The sequence below is a fragment of the Glycine max genome, chromosome 18 (assembly GCF_000004515.6).
Source record: "Glycine max cultivar Williams 82 chromosome 18, Glycine_max_v4.0, whole genome shotgun sequence".
In the NCBI taxonomy this organism is placed as follows: Eukaryota; Viridiplantae; Streptophyta; class Magnoliopsida; order Fabales; family Fabaceae; genus Glycine; species Glycine max.
Window position 1 is genome coordinate 316,440 of NC_038254.2, and position 21,282 is coordinate 337,721.

General features: G+C 34.6%; 3 protein-coding genes across 5 annotated transcripts; all 3 read left to right on the forward strand.

Moving 5' to 3' along the window:
* The first annotated feature begins 626 nt into the window (after window positions 1-626).
* On the forward strand, window positions 627-9,051 carry PDS1 (phytoene desaturase). Of its 2 annotated transcripts, XM_006601800.4 has the most exons (14): window positions 627-788; window positions 913-1,245; window positions 1,662-1,750; window positions 1,998-2,055; window positions 4,036-4,191; window positions 4,782-4,930; window positions 5,233-5,352; window positions 5,568-5,781; window positions 5,887-5,989; window positions 6,461-6,508; window positions 7,350-7,395; window positions 7,689-7,876; window positions 8,017-8,179; window positions 8,624-8,990. In XM_006601800.4, the coding sequence occupies exons 2-14, from the start codon at window positions 927-929 to the stop codon at window positions 8,681-8,683; spliced, it is 1,713 nt and encodes a 570-aa protein (XP_006601863.1). In that variant the 5' UTR covers window positions 627-788; window positions 913-926; the 3' UTR covers window positions 8,684-8,990. The 2 variants fall into 2 exon arrangements, with proteins under 2 accessions (XP_006601863.1, NP_001236769.2); NM_001249840.2 differs by having other exon boundaries at window positions 686-1,245; window positions 8,624-9,051.
* A 521-nt stretch (window positions 9,052-9,572) lies between these two features.
* Window positions 9,573-13,231, forward strand: LOC100815173 (probable pre-mRNA-splicing factor ATP-dependent RNA helicase DEAH5). The gene is made up of 2 exons (XM_003552955.5): window positions 9,573-12,309; window positions 12,675-13,231. Exons 1-2 carry the CDS (start codon window positions 9,866-9,868, stop codon window positions 13,066-13,068), a joined length of 2,838 nt encoding a protein of 945 aa, XP_003553003.1. The 5' UTR covers window positions 9,573-9,865; the 3' UTR covers window positions 13,069-13,231.
* Window positions 13,232-14,546: 1,315 nt separating this feature from the next.
* LOC100798303 (30S ribosomal protein S1) lies at window positions 14,547-18,454 on the forward strand. 2 transcript variants are annotated; one of them, NM_001361094.1, is made up of 10 exons: window positions 14,547-14,863; window positions 15,264-15,426; window positions 15,725-15,786; window positions 16,163-16,322; window positions 16,416-16,536; window positions 17,108-17,189; window positions 17,298-17,401; window positions 17,812-17,890; window positions 17,977-18,027; window positions 18,128-18,454. In NM_001361094.1, the coding sequence occupies exons 2-10, from the start codon at window positions 15,378-15,380 to the stop codon at window positions 18,209-18,211; spliced, it is 792 nt and encodes a 263-aa protein (NP_001348023.1). In that variant the 5' UTR covers window positions 14,547-14,863; window positions 15,264-15,377; the 3' UTR covers window positions 18,212-18,454. The 2 variants fall into 2 exon arrangements, with proteins under 2 accessions (NP_001348023.1, NP_001348022.1); NM_001361093.1 differs by having other exon boundaries at window positions 15,267-15,426.
* Window positions 18,455-21,282: the final 2,828 nt, after the last annotated feature.

The following is a 21,282-nucleotide window of genomic DNA, read 5'->3' on the forward strand; positions in this document are numbered from 1 at the left end:
TCCTCATTTTTAATACTGCAGGAAACTTTTTTGAGTAATGCTCAGTTGTTCACCAAGTCTGTAGCTGTAACTTGTATATGTTTCTAAAAAAATGAATATATACTACATATACCTTGAGTTATCCTTTGGTTGATTTTTGGTTCTTCAGTTACATTAAATTTGTTCTTGGCGTAATTATCTTGTTCACTCGATTTATGAACAAATATCAAATTTTGAAGGTTTTTTTAAAAAATAAACACGGTATGTGATAATGAGAAATAAAATGTAGGTAGGGATGGGTCTGAATGAGAGAAAGTTGGTTGTATTGGACATCGGAAGAAGTTAGACGTAGTCACGTAATAATACTCTCTCTCCTGACTGAAATATATATATATATATATATATATATATATATATATATATATATATATATATATAAACTCTTTGTTATTCAAAGATAATGCTTCCAAAATACTCTTCATATTTAATTAGAGTTTTATTTTCAATCATCTTTTCTTTTTTATCTTATATAATTAATATAGTGGGTACTAGTCACTGTACTGGCCAGAGAGGTAAACGTTAGTAATACTAAGACAGGTAGGTATTATTGTCGTTTCATTGGACGGGGCTTGACACTTTGTCGTAATCTTCCTCACAATCCACTCAGGAATATTCATTCATTTCTTAAACGTTAAAACACACCACACGACACTACTCTCTTCTCTTCTCTTCTCTTCTACGTACTGCCGTGGTGCTTTCACCACTGCTTACCACTAACCTTCCTCTCTCTCTCTGCCGCTGCAAGCTTGGTACTCTCAACTCAATTCTCCACCTTATTCTTTTCACTTCTTCAGCTCTTGTTTTTTCCCAAATCTACTTTCAAAGTGCCTGAATTCTGCAACAGTAATATTAACACTCCTCTCTTTTGTTCAGGCTTTATTTCCCCAATGGCCGCTTGTGGCTATATATCTGCTGCCAACTTCAATTATCTCGTTGGCGCCAGAAACATATCCAAATTCGCTTCTTCAGACGCCACAATTTCGTTTTCATTTGGCGGGAGCGACTCAATGGGTCTTACTTTGCGACCCGCTCCGATTCGTGCTCCTAAGAGGAACCATTTCTCTCCCTTGCGTGTCGTTTGCGTCGATTATCCACGCCCGGAGCTCGAAAACACCGTTAATTTCGTTGAAGCTGCTTACTTGTCTTCCACCTTTCGTGCTTCTCCGCGTCCTCTAAAACCCTTGAACATCGTTATTGCCGGTGCAGGTAATAACCAACCTATGCCTATGCTCATACCCATTTCGTATTATGCATAAAAAATTGTATCTTTGCTTCCAATTTTGTGTTTTTTCTTGCTTTAGTTGTTCTGGGTGTTTTCAGATTAGGACTCGTTATACCCTTTTCATTTCGTGCATGGTCTTCTAATGTTGGTGTGTGTTAGAAAAAACTTCGAAGCCAGCTTGGGCTACGCATTAGGAATTTCCTTCTTTGTGATTAAATAGATGTACGCATCTCAATGCTTGATTACATTGTGTTGTGACAGTCCTGTGTCGGTAAGGAAAAAAGTTATGGAATTTTAGGTACCCTGATATCATGTTGGATATTTAAAGACAAACTAATCTTTGCACATTAGTTTTGGCCTCTCTGTCTATTGGATTGATGCATGTTTCAAATTATCGCAGGATTGGCTGGTTTATCAACTGCAAAATATTTGGCTGATGCTGGGCATAAACCTATATTGCTGGAAGCAAGAGACGTTCTAGGTGGAAAGGTTTTCCTGCTAATTTAATCCCTTTCGGCAATAAGTTGTCACTTAGTGCGCCTTCTTTTCATTATTTTAACAAGCTGTTTAATGAAATAAGAAATTTGTTTGTGTTGTTCCATCATAATCTATTTGATGCGTTGGCTTTATAACTTCATCATCAGGTTTGTTGAAGGTTACCACAGTATATACAACATATTTATAATAAATCAATTTTAATGTATTGTGTTTTTATACTATTGTTTCATTTTCTAAGGTTGCTGCATGGAAAGACAAGGATGGAGACTGGTACGAGACAGGCCTACACATCTTTTGTAAGTTCATTAAAATCTTGGGTTTAACTCTTTTTTTTTTCTGCTATGCATCCATTTCCTTAACTTGTTTTTTTTTCTTAAAAAAATTCCGCTTTCATTTTAATAATATCATGCCTTTGTTGAGCCTTTTTTTTCCTTTGATAAAAGCGGATTGAAAAAAGAGTAAAATGCTGGAGGATCAGGAATATTTCTAGAGCTACTAAAGAAACCACTAGAGAATAAAATTAAAGAGATAACAAAAGGGGGGGTGAGAGGTCGCAGGTCTAAATTTTCCACTAACATTTCTAACAAAACTAACAAACTAATATTTTTCGATAAAAAAAAAAGATAAAACAAAGGTCATAATTGGTAGAGTTGATCCTTGACACTATCAAAGCCTTTGCCTTCATGACCAAATAGTTAGGATTTTGATCCTTGCTACCCCACTCTTCTGATTAAGAATTAAATTTCAGTTAAAAGGTTTGGGTTATATTGTGTTTTGTCCAAGTTCAAAAGGCTATAGCTTGAGTGGGCAATTTGGCCTGTCAATGGGATTGATTAGCAGAATATTATTAGTTACGAATTGACATAAATTGCAAAATATTTGTTATTATTGGCACATATTTGTTGCATTCAACTTTCCACATGAAAGACCTTGGTCAACTCACTCATCTCTTGAGGTTAGAAGTACACTTTCAACAAAAAGGAATTTTTGTCAATCAACACAAATATATTCAAGATCTAATTCAATTAGTTGGTCTCACTAATTATGCTCCTGTTGAAACTTCAATGGAAATTAATCTGAAATTGCGACGAGATGAAGGTGACCTTCTACTAGACCTAACTTTCTATCGTAAGCTGGCTGTAAGTATTATTTACCTAACCATCACTAGACCAGGCATCTCATTTGCTGTCCACACAGTTAGCAAATTCATGCAATTTCCTCGGCATTTGCATCTTTCAGCAGTACACTGTATTATTAAGTATCTACTTGGTACTTCCAGCTGTGGTTTTTTCTTCCTTACTGGTGCATCAATACAACTTCAAGCATACAGTGATTTTGATTGGGATGGATGTCCAAACACACAGAAATCCACTACTGGTTGGTGTATGTTCTTAGGGGAAGCTCCAATCTCTTGGAAATGCAAGAAACAAGACTCAATCTCCAAATCGTCCACTGAAGCAGAATACCGTGCCATGTCTACTGCATGCTTTGAGATTATTTGGCTTCGCGGTCTCCTTTCAGAGCTTGATTTTTCACAAGCAAAACCTGCTCCACTGCATGCTGACAATACAAGTGTCATTCAAATTCCACAAATCCTGTTTACCATGAAAGAACGAAGCACATAGAGGTTGATTGTCACTCAATTCGGGAGGCGTATGACCATTGAGTTATCATCTTGCCTCATGTTTCTACATATGTTCAACTCGCTAACATTCTCACAAAATCCTTGATACGTCAGTGTCATAATTTCCTAGTCAGCAAATTGATGCTTTTAGACTTACTAGTATCAATTTGAGGGGGGGTGTCAATGGGATTGATTAGCAGAATATTAGTTATTAATTGATACAAATTGCAGAATATTTGTTATTGGCACAAATATGTTGGCAATTCAAAACAGCAGATCTTACATGATTATACAGCTGTAATTATCTCGTTAATTAGTTATCCCAGCTATAGGATAGCATTTATTGTAGATTGACTATTTAATGCATAGATGTAGAAATCAAATTGTATGAACACTATTTAATGCAGAATTCTCGGAGAACACAGTTTTTCATCTGCAACTTTCTTAGTCTAATATGGCCTCCTAACAGAGCTTTTGGATGAGTTAGTCCATGCCACACTTATTAAACTACTTTGATATGTTTTTTTAGTTTTTCTTTCTAAATGAATCATTTATTGGAAATCATATTATTTAATCAATACAGATCTTTCAATTATCGGAATCCTTATGTTGCAGTTATCTTTGCTTTACAACTTTTTCCCCCTCCCCACAGTTGGGGCTTACCCTAATGTGCAGAACCTTTTTGGAGAACTTGGCATTAATGATCGGTTACAATGGAAAGAGCATTCTATGATTTTTGCTATGCCAAATAAGCCTGGAGAGTTTAGTCGATTTGATTTTCCTGAAGTTCTTCCCTCCCCATTGAATGGTAAGATGTAAGACCTATTGTATGTGTGTATATTTATATACCTAACTGAAGTTGGATGTCTCTATAAAAAGTACATTGAATGCCTTTATCTTTGGAAATCCTACAATGCAGAATTTGTAGTTGTCTGCCATAAAATGTGTAATACTATCTAGTTATTATCCTGCCTATTTTATGAGTAGTGCTCGAAAACCAGAATTCAGATGAAGAAAATTTTAGTTTCCTTGAAAATTTTAACACGATTTGCTAGTCAAATTTTGATTTTGAATATATCTCAATGCATTTGATAATCATTGAATCAAGGTGTGTTAAATTGTTTCCATTTTATATAAATTAAAAATTACAAACCCAAACATAGAAGAAGCATTTTGGAGTTTAGCTTGGTTTCTATATTCTTTTCTATTTCTTTCTTCACTAATCTGGTTTGCAGGTCAGGAACATATTCTCTTCTGAAAAGAACCAACTGATGCTTAAATTCTCCAATTTTATTTTTACATCTGCATCATTCCCCTTTTAAGATTCTGTTTTATTATGCTTTACGTTTTAAATGTTAACCAGTATTTACAAGTTGCATGCCATGAATGTGAATACAGGAATATGGGCAATATTGAGGAACAATGAGATGCTTACATGGCCAGAGAAAGTAAAATTTGCAATTGGGCTTCTCCCAGCTATGCTTGGCGGACAGCCATATGTTGAGGCTCAAGATGGTCTTTCTGTTCAAGAATGGATGAAAAAGCAGGTATAGCACTTGTCTTGATTGTGTAACCTTAGCAGTCCATTAATAGATTTAAGTAACTTGGCTATATCACCAGTCATGGCCTACTGCGACTTAAAAATTGCAGAGAAAAGTCTTGTTTGTTTGTTATCATTAGAGAAAGGATATCTATAGTTGTTATTGTAAGATTTCATTACTTGATATTTACTTGATGCTTTAAAATATATTTCATCTACCTCAGGTTGATTTCACTGGGACAGAATGGAACCTTCTCATGGTCTGTTGCAAATAATTGAAAATAACAAAATGTTTTCTCCTTATTATAGGGCGTACCTGAACGGGTAACTGATGAGGTGTTCATAGCAATGTCTAAGGCACTAAACTTCATCAATCCTGATGAACTTTCAATGCAATGTATATTGATTGCTTTAAACCGATTTCTTCAGGTGTGATCATTTCCTTTTCTTAAACACTATTTCACTAGCATTATTGTGTGATTGACAGGGTCATTTTATTTCCATTAGAATAGTTGAATGGAATCAGATTAGTAATAAACTTTAAGATGGCCTTTTATTTCGCAAACATGTTTTGTGGAACTTACGATCAAGTTTTTTCCCTCTTTTTCTTTAACTAATTGTTATATTATCAAATTATTCTATAGGAGAAACATGGTTCTAAGATGGCCTTTTTGGATGGCAATCCACCCGAAAGACTTTGTATGCCGATAGTTGATCATATTCAGTCCTTGGGTGGTGAAGTTCATCTAAATTCGCGCATTCAAAAAATTGAGCTAAATGATGATGGAACGGTGAAGAGCTTCTTACTAAATAATGGGAAAGTGATGGAAGGGGATGCTTATGTGTTTGCAACTCCAGGTGTTTTTTCTTCTTCTTATTTTACGAATGTAATAATTAATTGTTTTCATGACATTCTTAATCTTCACTCCTTAACATTTTTTAGGTTCTTTTTCTTGAAAACAGTGGATATTCTGAAGCTTCTTCTACCAGATAACTGGAAAGGGATTCCATATTTCCAGAGATTGGATAAATTAGTTGGCGTCCCAGTCATAAATGTTCACATATGGTAAGTGATGGCTTTTGATGTTGAAAACCATATGCATGCATATGTTAAACTCCTATTTTAAATTAAATTATTACAGTCATCATTATTTCATTTTGCTGTCTAATGTATAAAAACTCAAATATTCACTGAAGAGTTTGGAATAGAAATCTATGCAATTCGTCTTAAATTGTATTAATGACAATTGGCAATTTATAATTAATTTTCTTCTTCTAATTGAATGGTTGTAATAGTTTTGGTAAATGGAAACTTTATTTGTTAACTTTTTTTGTGGTAAAATAATGTCACTATCACTAATTGATGTAGTAATATTCTTTGTTATTTTTTTTTTAAAAGAAATTCCTCTCACTTTATTGATCTTTTTTCAAAATTTTGGATAACGCCAACAAAGTTAATTTGTAATGTTTGTGGATAATGATTATATTATTATCTCCACTGGTGTGATGACATACTATATATGCATCGCATTTGCAGGTTTGACAGAAAACTGAAGAACACATATGATCACCTTCTCTTTAGCAGGTCTTCCTCAAACTTTGAAACACCTGTAATGTCTGGAAGGGATAGAAATTCTGTTCATTTAATGCCTGTTTTGTTTTTCTGATACATAGATGTATATTGAGTCAACTTTTGTGCTTCATAAGTTGATAAAATTTGACAAGTATAACACATAAATGTTTACTAAGGGATAAGAACATTTTTCATTATAATATTGCAAAATAACAATCAGAAGCCAAACTGAATATTGTTATACGCAAATAGTGTAGAAGATATCCTCTCCCTAGACACTCTAATATTGTGTCATTTATTTGGTTGGGAAATTGATACTGACCTATCTATTACTAACATGTGATAACAGGAGAGAGGATATCTATTGAGGCTTGTGACATGCCCTAATCTTGGAATGAAGTATTGGTCTCATTCTGCTATTACTTAATAAAGAAAGAAAGTGATAAAGGGAATTAAAAATTTGTGGCCAAGGAGATCCTTTCTCCCATTGTTTGCTTAACTTGGTTGAGAGTTTGTTCAAGAATTTATTCAGGGTGTTGATGGGGTTTAGCATGAGGTGGTTTATTGTGATTGTGTATTTGGTAGTGTTTCATCTACAATTTCCAATTGCTAAGGATAAAAGGAATATTTTTACTCCGATTGCAATTGATACAATCTGGTTATTTGCTAGAGGATTTTTAATTGTGTTGTGTATCTCCAAGTGTCTGGGGATTTTAGGGATGAACATCACTTAAGTTTTGCTGTGTGAAATGAACTTTTTTTCTTCTTTGCTTTCTTGATGGTATTTGTGGATTATAAATAAAGTATTTTCATTACCTCACATCTTGTATATTTTATATTTTTCTTCATGCAGAAGTCCCCTTCTGAGTGTATATGCTGACATGTCAGTAACTTGCAAGGTAGAAACCACTTCATACATGTTTTGCACTGATTTATTTCCTCAACCCATGCAAAAGTTGTGGACTGCATGTCTAGGTTAGCATATTCCTTTATATATTTATATATAACTAGGGTCACCTAAATGAGTTGGAGATAGCGCTTTCTGGATAAACAGTAAACCCTCTCTACAAATTAATTCAGTTTTCAGACATTTATATAATACTCTTGTTGTTTGAGGCTGAATTTCTTCTGCATATGGTGATATCATCAAATGTTGGAATGTTGTTTGAGTAACTGTTTCACTGTAATGCAGGAATATTATAGCCCAAACCAGTCAATGTTAGAGTTGGTTTTTGCACCAGCCGAAGAATGGATTTCACGTAGTGACGATGATATTATTCAAGCCACGATGACTGAGCTTGCCAAACTCTTTCCTGATGAAATTTCTGCAGACCAAAGCAAAGCTAAGATTCTCAAGTACCATGTTGTTAAAACACCAAGGTTTGATTGAATACCCACAGAGGGTGGATTATTTCTTTTAGCTTCTTTTATAAAGATGGATTTGGAATGTCTTTGTTGTTACTTAACTAATAGTGACATTTGTGTTCTGAATCCTAATGGAACTGACTACATTGTTTCAGGTCGGTTTACAAAACTGTTCCAAATTGTGAACCTTGTCGACCCATTCAAAGATCTCCTATAGAAGGTTTCTATTTAGCTGGAGATTACACAAAACAAAAATATTTAGCTTCAATGGAAGGCGCTGTTCTTTCTGGGAAGCTTTGTGCACAGGCTATTGTACAGGTAAAATCTGACACAAAAATATCTATGTAACTCGCAGCAATACATTAGCAAGAAATGTGATAATCTATATATACATGCTTTCTTGGTAATTTTGTGAGAGAAACTTGATTGTGAATTCAGCAGGATGAATAACGCTACATTGTGTTGTGGAAATCATACACTGAAGTTCTCAGCTTTTATTCGTTGATTTAATGAATCTTTCCACTTTAATTTTTTGATTGAAACATTTTTATTAAGTTCCAATCATCCTCAAAACTTATGCTGTCTCTGAATGATTCTTGTATGTATCTCCAATGCCCCCCTCATGCAAAAGACCTTCGGTTATGAACATTATTTGAAATTAATATGAAAGAATTAGCTTAATGAGGATTGATCTTCTGCATAGGTTGATTTGAATGTTTTTCTAATCATTGGTGTCATTGAGGCTTTTTAAAAATTATGCAGGATTCTGAGCTACTAGCTACTCGGGGCCAGAAAAGAATGGCTAAAGCAAGTGTTGTGTAACAAAAACAAGAATTGAAAGAGTCATGGTAGAGTACAGGAGCATCATTTCAACTTTGGCATTCTTTGTCTGTGGTCAGGACTCAGGAGACCTTCAACTTTATTAGTTCATACGAATAAAGAAAGGCTCAGCTTCTGAAATTTAGCTCACCGTCGTCAACTGTGTGCAATAAGCTATACGGAACAAACGACATGTGTCAACTTAAAGTCAGCCCATTGTTTTGTTATCCTCCAATTTTCTGGATCAATGTTTGTATTGGAAAGAAATATGTCATTATTCAAACTTGTTTATATCCACTTTTTTTATTTATCAACATTTGTCACAACCTTTCGTTGAGTAGCAAATTATTCCCAGAAAGGCACATTACATATATATATATGCATTGTATATTACACACAATCATATATATATTTATACAAAATAACATATAATAAATATCACCGACAAAATGGTTAGTTTTATTAACATGACAAGCTAAAATTTGAAATTTAGTTGGTAAAGATACTTCTCACGTATAGTGTTCAATTGTGTCTTGAATTGTTTCTCAAGAAGGATACTTTCGGAAACAAAATAAATGCAATGTATATAATAATATATATTAACTTATATAGTTGCATAATGTTATAACTGTATATATTATCGATAAGAAAAATTGTATTTAACGTATTATCTTATATATAAATTTATAATTTTTTTGACATATAAAATTAAAATAATTATAAATTAAAATTAAAAAATTAAATAAATAGATACCAATTTTTTAAGATATTTGTAAGAATAATACTAAAGATAATAAAATAAAAAAATTTAAACAGAATAACAAATTATCTAAATTTGAAGTAAATAAAATAACCTAAATTTTAAATAGTACGAGAGTTTATCATATTTAAAACTTAAGTAACTTTTATATCTTATCCTATCCTTGACTCACCAAAGGATGGAGTTTCATGTGGTTTCACATTTTTGGAGTAATGTATATTTTGAGATTAATTATGGTGAGGAATGAAGGTTGAAATATCTATGGTGGGCCCATGTCACAAATCCTGGGAATTGGGAGACGAAGGAAACGCGTAACACGCTCTCTAAGTCTGTGCATGGTCATTGGTCAGTTTGTTTCTTGTGCCTCAAGTAAACCCTAAGCATTAATACTTGCTACTTGCTATGCGCGTTTCAATCTGAAGAAGATGATGGCTTTGGAGGATCTCCAATACTTGTCGCTCCTTTCTAAGGTTTGCACCGAGTTGGAGTCCCACACCGGCACCGCCGACAAGGTCCTCGCCGAATTCATCACCGATTTGGCCAGCTCATCGGAGAACCTTCAGGAATTCAACGCCAAGCTCAACGACAACGGTGCCGACATGCCTGATTACCTTGTCCGAACTCTCTTCACCATTATTCGCTCCGTTCTTTTCCCCAACCCTACAAGCAACCACCTCAAACACTGCGCCAACTTCGTCCACGATGGCGAGAGCTCCCAGTTGAGGATCATTCCGCAGGATGCAACGGCTCTTTCGGGCATCAGTATTGTTGAAAAAGATGACGTTTCTTCTTCGCTGAAGAAGACAATGAACTCTCCGGAAATATGGGAGGCAAAACAGTTGATTGCTTCCGGTTTCTTGAATGTAGAGGAGAGAGATGAATTCATATATCAAGAAGAAGAAGATGCTGAAGAGGATCTTGAGATCGAGTTGAATCAGGATGAACCTGCATTCTTGCAAGGCCAGACTAAATACTCAGTGGATATGTCTCCTGTTAGGATTTTCAAGAATCCAGAAGGTTCTCTGAGTCGTGCCGCTGCACTCCAGTCTGCACTTACAAAGGAGCGCAGGGAAGTGCGAGAACAACAACACCGTACAGTGTTTGATTCAATTCCAAAGGATCTCAATCGCCCTTGGGAAGACCCTATGCCGGAGACAGGCGAAAGATACCTTGCTCATGAGCTTCGGGGTGTTGGCTTATCCGCCTATGATATGCCGGAATGGAAGAAAGAGGCCTATGGGAAAACCATTACCTTTGGGCGGAAGTCAAAGCTTTCTATTCAGGAGCAGAGGCAGAGTTTGCCGATTTACAAGTTAAAGAAGGAATTGATTCAGGCTGTGCATGATAATCAGGTGTTGGTAGTGATTGGAGAAACCGGTTCTGGGAAGACTACTCAGGTTACCCAATATCTCGCTGAAGCGGGGTACACCACAAAGGGCAAAATTGGATGTACTCAACCCCGCAGGGTGGCTGCGACGTCGGTTGCAAAGAGGGTTGCAGAAGAGTTTGGTTGTCGATTGGGAGAGGAAGTTGGTTATTCCATTCAGTTTGAGAATTGCACTGGACCGGATACCGTCATCAAGTACATGACAGATGGTATGCTCCTTAGGGAAATATTGGTTGATGAGAATCTGTCACAGTATTCTGTTATAATGCTTGATGAAGCCCACGAGAGAACTATTTATACTGATCTTCTTTTTGGACTGCTGAAGCAGCTTGTGAAGCGTAGACCTGAGCTGAGATTGATTGTCACGTCTGCTACTCTAAATGCTGAAAAATTTTCAGAATATTTCTTTGACTGTAACATCTTCACCATTCCTGGTAGAATGTTTCCTGTGGAGATACTTTATGCTAAACAGCCTGAAAGTGATTACTTGGATGCAGCCTTAATCACTGTTCTACAGATACATTTGACAGAACCTGAAGGAGACATTCTCCTCTTCTTGACTGGTCAAGAAGAGATTGATTTTGCTTGCCAATCACTCCATGAGAGAATGAAGGGATTAGGTAAGAATGTTCCGGAGCTGATCATTTTACCGGTTTATAGTGCCCTTCCAAGTGAAATGCAGTCTAGGATATTTGAACCTGCTCCTCCTGGGAAAAGGAAAGTGGTTGTGGCTACTAACATTGCTGAGGCTTCTTTGACTATCGATGGTATATTTTATGTAATTGATCCTGGATTTGCTAAGCAAAATGTTTATAACCCAAAGCAAGGTCTTGATTCTTTGGTGATAACTCCAATTTCACAAGCATCAGCCAAACAAAGAGCGGGACGTGCAGGGCGTACTGGACCTGGGAAGTGTTATCGCCTCTATACTGAGAGTGCATATAGGAATGAGATGTCTCCCACTACAATTCCAGAGATTCAAAGGGTAAATATGGCAACAACTACTCTCAATATGAAAGCTATGGGCATAAACGATCTACTGTCCTTTGATTTTATGGATTCACCATCAACCCAAGCACTTATTTCTGCCATGGGGCAGCTTTACAGTCTTGGAGCATTGGATGAAGAGGGCCTTTTAACCAAATTGGGGAGGAAAATGGCAGAATTTCCTTTGGATCCGCCATTGTCCAAGATGCTGCTTGCCAGTGTGGAACTTGGCTGCAGTGATGAGATTTTAACCATAATTTCCATGATCCAAACTGGCAATATTTTTCACAGGCCTAGGGAAAAACAAGCCCAAGCAGATCAGAAGAGGGCAAAGTTTTTCCAGCCTGAAGGTGACCATCTTACACTACTTGCTATTTATGAGGCTTGGAAAGCTAAGAATTTTTCTGGGCCGTGGTGTTTTGAGAACTTTGTTCAATCCCGATCGTTAAGAAGAGCACAGGATGTCAGGAAACAGCTTCTCACCATCATGGATAAGTATGATATCTATACATTCTTCTAAATATTTTATTTGCTTTGGTTTCAGTCTTTTCTTTTTGCCGTGTTCTATGTTTGTGTTTTTATGTTTGATATATTTATTATGCACAAAATTATTGAGGTTCCCAATGTTTTTACAAATGCTCTTGCTTTTTAGTATAAAATTCAATATATAGTGAAAGGTGGAGTTCTCTTTATGTAAAGGGATACCCTGAGTATTGACTTTGGGCTTCCTGTTGTCAAGATTCTAACCAATATTTTTCTGTGGTTTGTAGTTATTATTATGTTCACCATAGTCTCATGCATTATTATTTAATTATATTAAATTTGATTCTAAATTATCTGTGTGGATATTCATAATTCAGGTACAAATTGGAGGTTGTAAGTGCTGGAAATAACCTCACCAAAGTCAGGAAGGCTATCACTGCAGGATTCTTTTTCCATGTTGCTAGAAAGGACCCTCGGGAAGGTTACAGGACTCTAGTTGAGAACCAGCCTGTATATATCCATCCAAGTTCAGCTTTGTTCCAGAGACAGCCAGACTGGGTCATCTACCACGAGCTTGTGATGACAAGTAAGGAATATATGCGTGAGGTCACTGTCATAGACCCCAAATGGCTTGTTGAATTGGCTCCAAAATTCTTCAAAGTGGCAGATCCTACGAAGATGAGCAAGCGAAAGCGCCAAGAGTGTTTAGAACCACTTTACGATAGATACCATGAGCCAAATTCATGGCGTTTGAGTAAGCGCCGTGCATGAAATGTTATATATTGCATTTAGTTTTAAATGTACTTTTCTTCTTATCCATAAACAAGATTGTTGTCCATAACTACATTTGTTTTCTGTTTACTGAGAGAGATATATGTATATGTGAAAAATGAGCTGAGGAAATCTAATGAACCTGGAGAGTGATGTTTTCCAATATGTTTTGATGTAGTTTTGGTATGAAAATGAAATACCCATGCTAAAAATTCACATAGGACTATAGGGCATTAGAAGTTAGTTGTGTGTACTGCTGTCCCTGATATCCTGAGATCAGTATGGCTTATTTTCTGCTAAAATGCTCAAATTTAGGAGTGAATATTTATCAATTGTGCATGATGCTGTATGACAAAGGTATGGTTGAATCTTGTTCTGTAGCATGTGAGAGTGTACGGAACCTTGTGAAAACCATCCAGATAAGAATGGCTAAAGTGAGTGTTATTTAACAAAATCAAGAATTGAAAATGAATCCTGGTAGAGAGTATCATTTCTACCTTGGCTTTCTTTATCTCTGGTCAGGACTCAGAAGATCGTCACCTATATCGGTTCATACGAAGAAAGAAAGGTTCAGCTCATCGTCAACTATGTGCACTAAGCTATAGTGATCAAATGAAATGCGTCAATATTTTAGTGCGACCAACACCTGAAAAGTGAGGGCTTTGTTTTGTTGTCCTCCAAGTTACTGGATGTTTGTATTGGAACAAATGCATGTATCATTATTTTAACTTGTATATCGGATTTTTTTTTTAATATACAATGTACTCTACATTTGTCACAACCTTTCGTTGAGTAGCAAGTTATTCCCAAAGGGCATATATCTAAGCGAATCAACTTGACACCAGCATGTCTTCCTTTGAGAAATTGTTGTTCTCTAGTCTCTACTGGATCAATTATTTGTTTACGTGTCATGAGATCCAAGATAAATCTGAATGAAAGCTTATGTTTATTCAACACCCTGTTTAACCTGTATTCACAGCTCAAAATAGAAAAATCGCCATAGATGAAGAAAAAAAATTCTGTCGAAATAAGTACTGACCATATATAATTTCAACAATGGGCCTATCCCATCCCATACATTACCGGATACTAATCCATAAAATTTTTTATACGAAAAGGATTGGGCCAGTGGATATGAGGCATATTAATGTGTGTTATGAAAAAAATGTTTTATTTATCTTATTTCTGGATCGACATAAAGTTACATTTTTTTTTAAAATAAGTATATATTTAATGTCTTGAAAATAGAAAAAGTATTGAATATTTTTAATTAATAAATAAGATTAATGTTTTTTTTTGGTTTTACCAATTAATAAGAAAAAAAAAATACAAGTGTGTGGGTTTATGCCACGATTACAAGTTACCATGTAGGAGGGGGAGCATAAAAGATTGGTGGTGCAAGAAATGACACTTGGAACATATCCATGTTATGTTCCATTGCAATCTATCTATGTATCGCTCATATCCATCCAATGACCAATCTAATCCGAACGAATGCTGTGGAGGAAGCGACCTTAACTTAGTTGAGTTGAAGTTGAAAGATAACAAACAACAAACAAGAATGCCCATCTTCTCTGCAACGTTGGGCTCCTTCACTTCCATCTCCTCCTCCTTCCTCTCACAGTCACACCTTTCTCCTTTCGTGAAGACACCTTGCCAATGGCAGCATCACTATCACACTGCTAAAGTCTTGGTCTCTGCCTCTGGCAATACCCAAATTGACCAAAATCCCGACTCTGGACTTCTTCAACGCCCTACTCCTCCAGACCCACTCGATGACGCTCGTCAGGCTCGGGTACTGTCTTTCTTATTCTTACTACTCTACTTTTCTTTTCTTGTCATCATATTCATTCATGCAATGCTTGCTCATTCTTACAGTTACTCATATCATATAACCAATTTATAATCACGTACATAATATAGATATAAAGTAATAATCATATTATTCTTTACATGTAATATAACATAGGAATTTGATCGTATTGTTTTACCCAACAACATGTTAGTTGGGTAGATGATTATGGAATATACACACACACACACACTCCAATCAATTATTTCTGTGGCATTATTTAAATGGTCAGGTTGTGATTCAGTCAATACTAGTACTTAAATGAAATCTAGTCATTAGTTTTGCTTTAATGCCAGTTTCTATCACTTATGTGGTGTTCTAATACTTGATTTCTGCAATGAAGTAGAGATCGTCAGATTGGAAGGCTGCAAAGACATATCAAGATAGTAAAGTCATTTATAATGGTAGGGTTGAAGGTTTTAATTCTGGAGGCCTGCTGGTTCGGTTTTATTCTGTTATGGGCTTTCTCCCATTCCCACAATTGAGTCCAGTGCATGCTTCTAAAGGTATCCATCTATATGTTCATCCTCAATGTTTCCTATATTCTTCTTGTTTTACTTTTTCCTAAATGTATCCGAATGGGGTTATAAGGTTGACTTGGTGGTTGAGAAGGGAGATTTCAAACTTGTCTTGGACATTCTCTGTGTCTATGTTGAAGAGCCCCCCTCCCACAAAATAAAAATCTTATTGCTTATCTCAAGCATGCCATTTAATCACCTGTTTGGATATATTTTAGTTGCTACGTTAGTAATGGTAGCATGTGGAGTTTCAATTGCTCACTTATTGTGACTGATTCTTGTGTAGAACCAGAGAAATCTATCCAAGAAATTGCACAAGGCTTAATTGGTTCAATCATGTCGGTGAAGGTAACTATTTTTTAAATGATGAATATTATATGTTATCATTTTTTTGGTGAATCGAACACAATGTTTAGTCCTGAAGCTGCTATGTTAAAAGAACCATCGTTCCCAGAATCTAGAAAACAAATGTAAATTTTGTCTGCACAGCAGTCATATGATTTGAGCTATTTCAAGCACTATCTGGACCTTGAAAAATAACACAATCTTAATTCCTAAATGTTTTGCATATCGAAGTATTTATTTAGTGCTTCCTGCATCAGTATGGTATCATAATCCTTTGCTCTACTCTGAATTGGGCAATAATAATTTCAATATGCTTCCTATGTTTATATGAATGGCTGTTTAAAATTTATAAATAAATTGCAGTTTCTTCTAATTTTAGGTAATTCTAGCAGATGAGGATAACAAGAAATTGATCTTCTCTGAAAAGGAAGCTGCCTGGTCCAAATATTCAAAACAGGTCAATGTAGGGGACATTTTTGAAGTAAGAGTTGGTTATGTTGAGGACTATGGTGCTTTTGTTCATTTGCGCTTCCCTGACGGTAACTACTGTGCATAGTTCATAATATGTCTACAGTTTCTTTTTTTCACTTTATCATGGAAAAGTTACAAGTGACATCACAGAATGAATGCAGGTCTTTATCACCTTACTGGACTAATACACGTCTCAGAAGTGTCATGGGATCTAATTCAGGATGTCAGAGATATCTTAAAAGTAGGTGATGAAGTGAGGGCCAAAGTTGTTGGTATTGATTGGTGAGATTCACAATAGTTATGATTTTTAAACAAATTTTCTGTTGTATTCTTTCTGGTTGACTAAATCCATGCCTTGATATCATTGGGTTTAAGTGTAGTGAAGCTGCATGTGTTGCTTTGTTGTGAACCAACTATTTCAAAAGATCGAGGCTATATTTGGATAGAAGTTGGAAACGTACTTTTTGGAAATTCCAATGCACATTCCTGAATTCCAAAACATAAAATGGAGAAGGAAGAATTTGTTGCTTTGGGAGTAAAAGTACTTTTGAACTCCTGCAACTAACATCTAAACATGCTCTAAGCTATTGAATGAATGCACAAATGATTTTTCGTGCATGAGCTCTTTGGACTTGAAGCATGGAAAATGCAAAGAATGTGTAAAAATTTAACTTTTCTTTAGAAAAATAAGGGCAACAAGGATTGAACAATGGAACATGTGGCTATAGAGCCTTTTATACCGTGTCATGAATTAACTCTTAGATCTAAAATGCTTTAAACTTTCTTTTTATTTTGCTACATTTTGTCGTGTGTTTACGGAAATCATTTTTTTGACTTATCTAAGTTAGTGCAGGGGAAAATCAAGGATTAACCTATCAATTAGACAGCTAGAAGAAGATCCACTCTTAGAAACTCTGGACAAAGTAATACCTCAGGTTTGTATTGACATAAAATATACATACATATGTATATATTTATGATTTATGATATGGTGGTACAGAAACATGTGCGTGAGGAAATTATTTTGATTTATGATATTTCAGGATGGTTCAGCTGATCCTGATTCTATGAGTGGTGGTGATAGCGGTAGCATTGAGCCTCTTCCAGGGCTTGAAACAATCCTTGAAGAGCTACTACAGGAAGATGGGTATGTTTCCATCACTATTTGAAAATTTTAACTATAAGAAATATTGGCATTCAGAGGTACATCCATACCCTGCCCCACACGGTTTAATATTTCATTTAACAAAAGAAGAAAATATGGCTGAGTCTGAGAATAATAAATCCTTCTATACGGACAAACGAAGGCAAACTCTTAAGAGTCTCAGCAATTGAAATTCATCTAGAAACAATCATGGGCACGTCTTGTCCCACAAGCACTATGATCTGAATTATGGTATTAATGATTCAATTCTTGTGTTTCGCACCCTGCAGTTTGTTAATGCTTTTGAATGCGAACACCAATTAGATGACTTTTGAACGAGTTACAGTGTGTGTTAAGTGTATAGATGATGACTTTTCTAATTCTAAGGTATGAATACATTCATTCTGTGACAGAATATATGACGTAAGAATCAGCCGTCAAGGGTTTGAAAAAAGAGTGGTCTCGCAAGACTTGCAGCTTTGGCTTTCTAATGTGAGGCAGCTAGCTTTCACAATTTTTCTTTTTGGTCTCAGTTTTGATTTCTCCGAATTTCTGAATCTTTCAACTTGGCAACGCAGGCACCTCCCACGAACCAAAGGTTTACTCTACTTGCCCGGGCTGGAAGACAGGTGACAAATTTCCTTAAATAATTAACCCAATGGAATGGGCCACTTTAACCTAAATATACACATTTAAAAAATGTCTCAAATGTTTTGTCCCGTGGTGCAGGTGCAGGAGATACATCTCACTACATCCCTTGATCAGGAAGGTATCAGGAGGGCATTACAACGAGTATTGGAGCGTGTCCCCTGAATTTCATTCACTCAGACCTTTCTTCCGATAATCACTGCGATCGATTTTGTACAGTTACATGCATGCCATTATATATATATGGAGTGTATTTATTATATATCCGATCTTCTTATTCCTCAAATGTTCAAGATTAAAAAAAGTTCTTAGTTGTAAAATCATGCACATTACTCGAGTTATTCATTCAGAATTGCCAACACATTTGTGCTACACCGGATATATATATATATATTATTCTTAGCAAAATGGGGAATATAATAATCAATACATGCAGATACATTATTGATTATATAGAAAACACGTACAATATAATATCTGCACGTACAGACGATCGAGAAACGGCCACAGGAATTACATGTAGTATATAATATATATGACATGAAAACATGTTATGTTAAAACTAAGATCCCTGGCCTTGACGGATGTTATGTTAGGCATGACGAGGAGGCCACTCTTGACCTCGTACAAGTGAGAATGCCACCTGATCGGGGAGTGTCAAGTAAAGGTTTTGGGAGATGATGTATTAGAGCCCTATAATCCTAGCTTTCTTGTAGGGGCTGTCGTAGATAAGCCATTCTTGTGCGCGCAAAAGTGTTGGATTTTATTGATGGGAGCGAAGTTTTGGATAGCAGATGCAGCAGTGTCACGGTTAACGTTCCGGTTGTTGGCTCTCCATTTTTGTGCTGAGAGAGAGAGATATATTGGATCAGTTGGAGATCTTTCAGGCTAGGTAAGTTATATATACAGATACATTGACCTCATCAGAGTGGCAACAATATGAGTTTTGAAGGAAGCGGTGGCAACAGTACTACTACTTTGACAACATTGCATGCATGCATCTCTACGCCTGCTTCAGCAACTAGACGTGGCACCCTTCACAAACTCAGTGCCAACGGACGTGGCTAATCATATACTGAAAAATGTTTCATATAGCTATAAGATACTTTTAAAAAAAAGTATATATATAAGTATTCTGGGATTTATAATGTGATATAAGTATTCTGGGATTTATAATGTGATAAAAACAAAGAAATAAAAAAAATGTTAGATAAAATATTTAAAATAAATAAGTATTTGTATATTATTGTTCTTGTATATTATATACCATGTTTGATGTTTGACTTTTATATTATCATGTTTCGAAAACATATTTATTTTTTAAAATAAATTTAACAAAATATTACATATTTTGTTTTTTTTTCACTATAAAGTTTAATTTTACTTTTAATAAACTTTTAATGGCCATGAAAAAAAAAGATTATCTTAGTGTTCCTTTTTTTCCACTCTAAAGTTAGGAAAGCAATGAAAGTGCGAAATCGGGGAACACGTTTTTTAGTATACTCTTTCATACTGTTTTTTTTATTTATTTAATGGAAGTGATTAATTCTTCACTAATTCTTCACACTTTTTACGAATATGTATCACGTACTCTTTTTATTTTATTTTATATATTGTGTTTTCAAACAAAGTTAGTATAAACCAAACAGATACACTTTATAACTATATATATTATCATTATTTTTTTTACCAATTACCTTTCTCTCTATATATAATACATTCTTTTATAAATCTTTCTAAGTGAAGACTCGTCAAGATAAGTACAATCTATATTACTATAAGAAGAGATTAAATTACTATAAGAGCAATTTGGGAAAAAAAATATTTTTAACTCTCATCATTCATTTATTATTTAATCTAAGGATATATTTGATGTATAATACAATACATCACAAGAAAAATAGAACATGATAAATATGTCAATCACATAACAATTTTTTTTTATACATTGTTGGATGCCCAATCAACATCACAAGTAAAATAATGTAGTAAAATTTACTGTAATATACCTAGAGTAGTTATTACAAACAAAAATTAAGAACAAGAGCGAGAGTAGGAGCCTAGAGCGGGGGTACATGGGGAGAGAGAAAAAGTCATGGCAAATTTAAATGGCTTAATGGATGGAAAAAGGGAGTTGAAGGAAAGAAAAAAAAGAAAACTGTGGGTTCCAATCATTCAACTAACATTCTAATAAAAAATAATAATTAATATTGATAAAAAATAATTTTTTATTTTAGACAAAAAGTTAGCTCATTATTTGTTGAGCAACAAAAACTTGTGTTTTTCTATTGTTCATCATTTTCTCATTTGTGCTGTCCCCTAGTATTTTTCTAAATTAAAGATGGAAATATGAAATAGTTACATTTGTTCTACCCAATACCATATATTTTTGTAAATCAAACTAATCCTAATAATTTTAACCAGTAAATCATCTTTAATCATTAGATTAAAATAAAATAAAAGATTGAGATGGATAATAATTTTTTCAGAATTATTCTTGAAATAACTTGATCTCTTAGTATAATTGATTAAAATAAAATAAAATATTGAGATGAAGAATATTTTTTAAAAATTATTCTAATGACTTGATATCTTTTTTACATATAATTGGTTTTCCCCCTCGATTTTTATATCTTTATTTTTTTTTTACTGTGATTATAGTTAGCCACGCACGGGACTGAAATAAATTATCTTTGTTAAATAAATTGGTGATGCTGTATTTTCTTTTAGATATTCTTTTATACATCTTTCTAAGTGAAGACTCACCAATGAAAAGTGAAATCTATACAATTTTAATTTTTTTATTATATTTCAGCTAATAATAGTATGTTTGGAACATATATTTAAAGTGTGTGGATTATTAGTAGTATTTCTTGTGTTTCTAATCCTATACTGCTATTTAATAAGAACAGGAACGGATGGAAAAAAAAATGAGAAATATTTTTGGTAAAAGTAAAGAGTGCATGGGTCAACCTTATATGTAAAATTCAAAGTTCAGAGTATATGATCTCATTGTTGTTGACCAAGCCACTAAACTAACTACGAGGCTGGTAGGTTATTACTTTTTTACCTGTCGTTTATAACTTTTTTGTTTTATTTATTTTCTGTAATTTTAAACTTTAATTTAAATAATAATAATAATTATAATTATATTCTTATAACATAATAAATAAAATAAAAATTATAAATTATTAAAAATATGTCTAATATATATAAATAAGAAAATTATTTTTTTA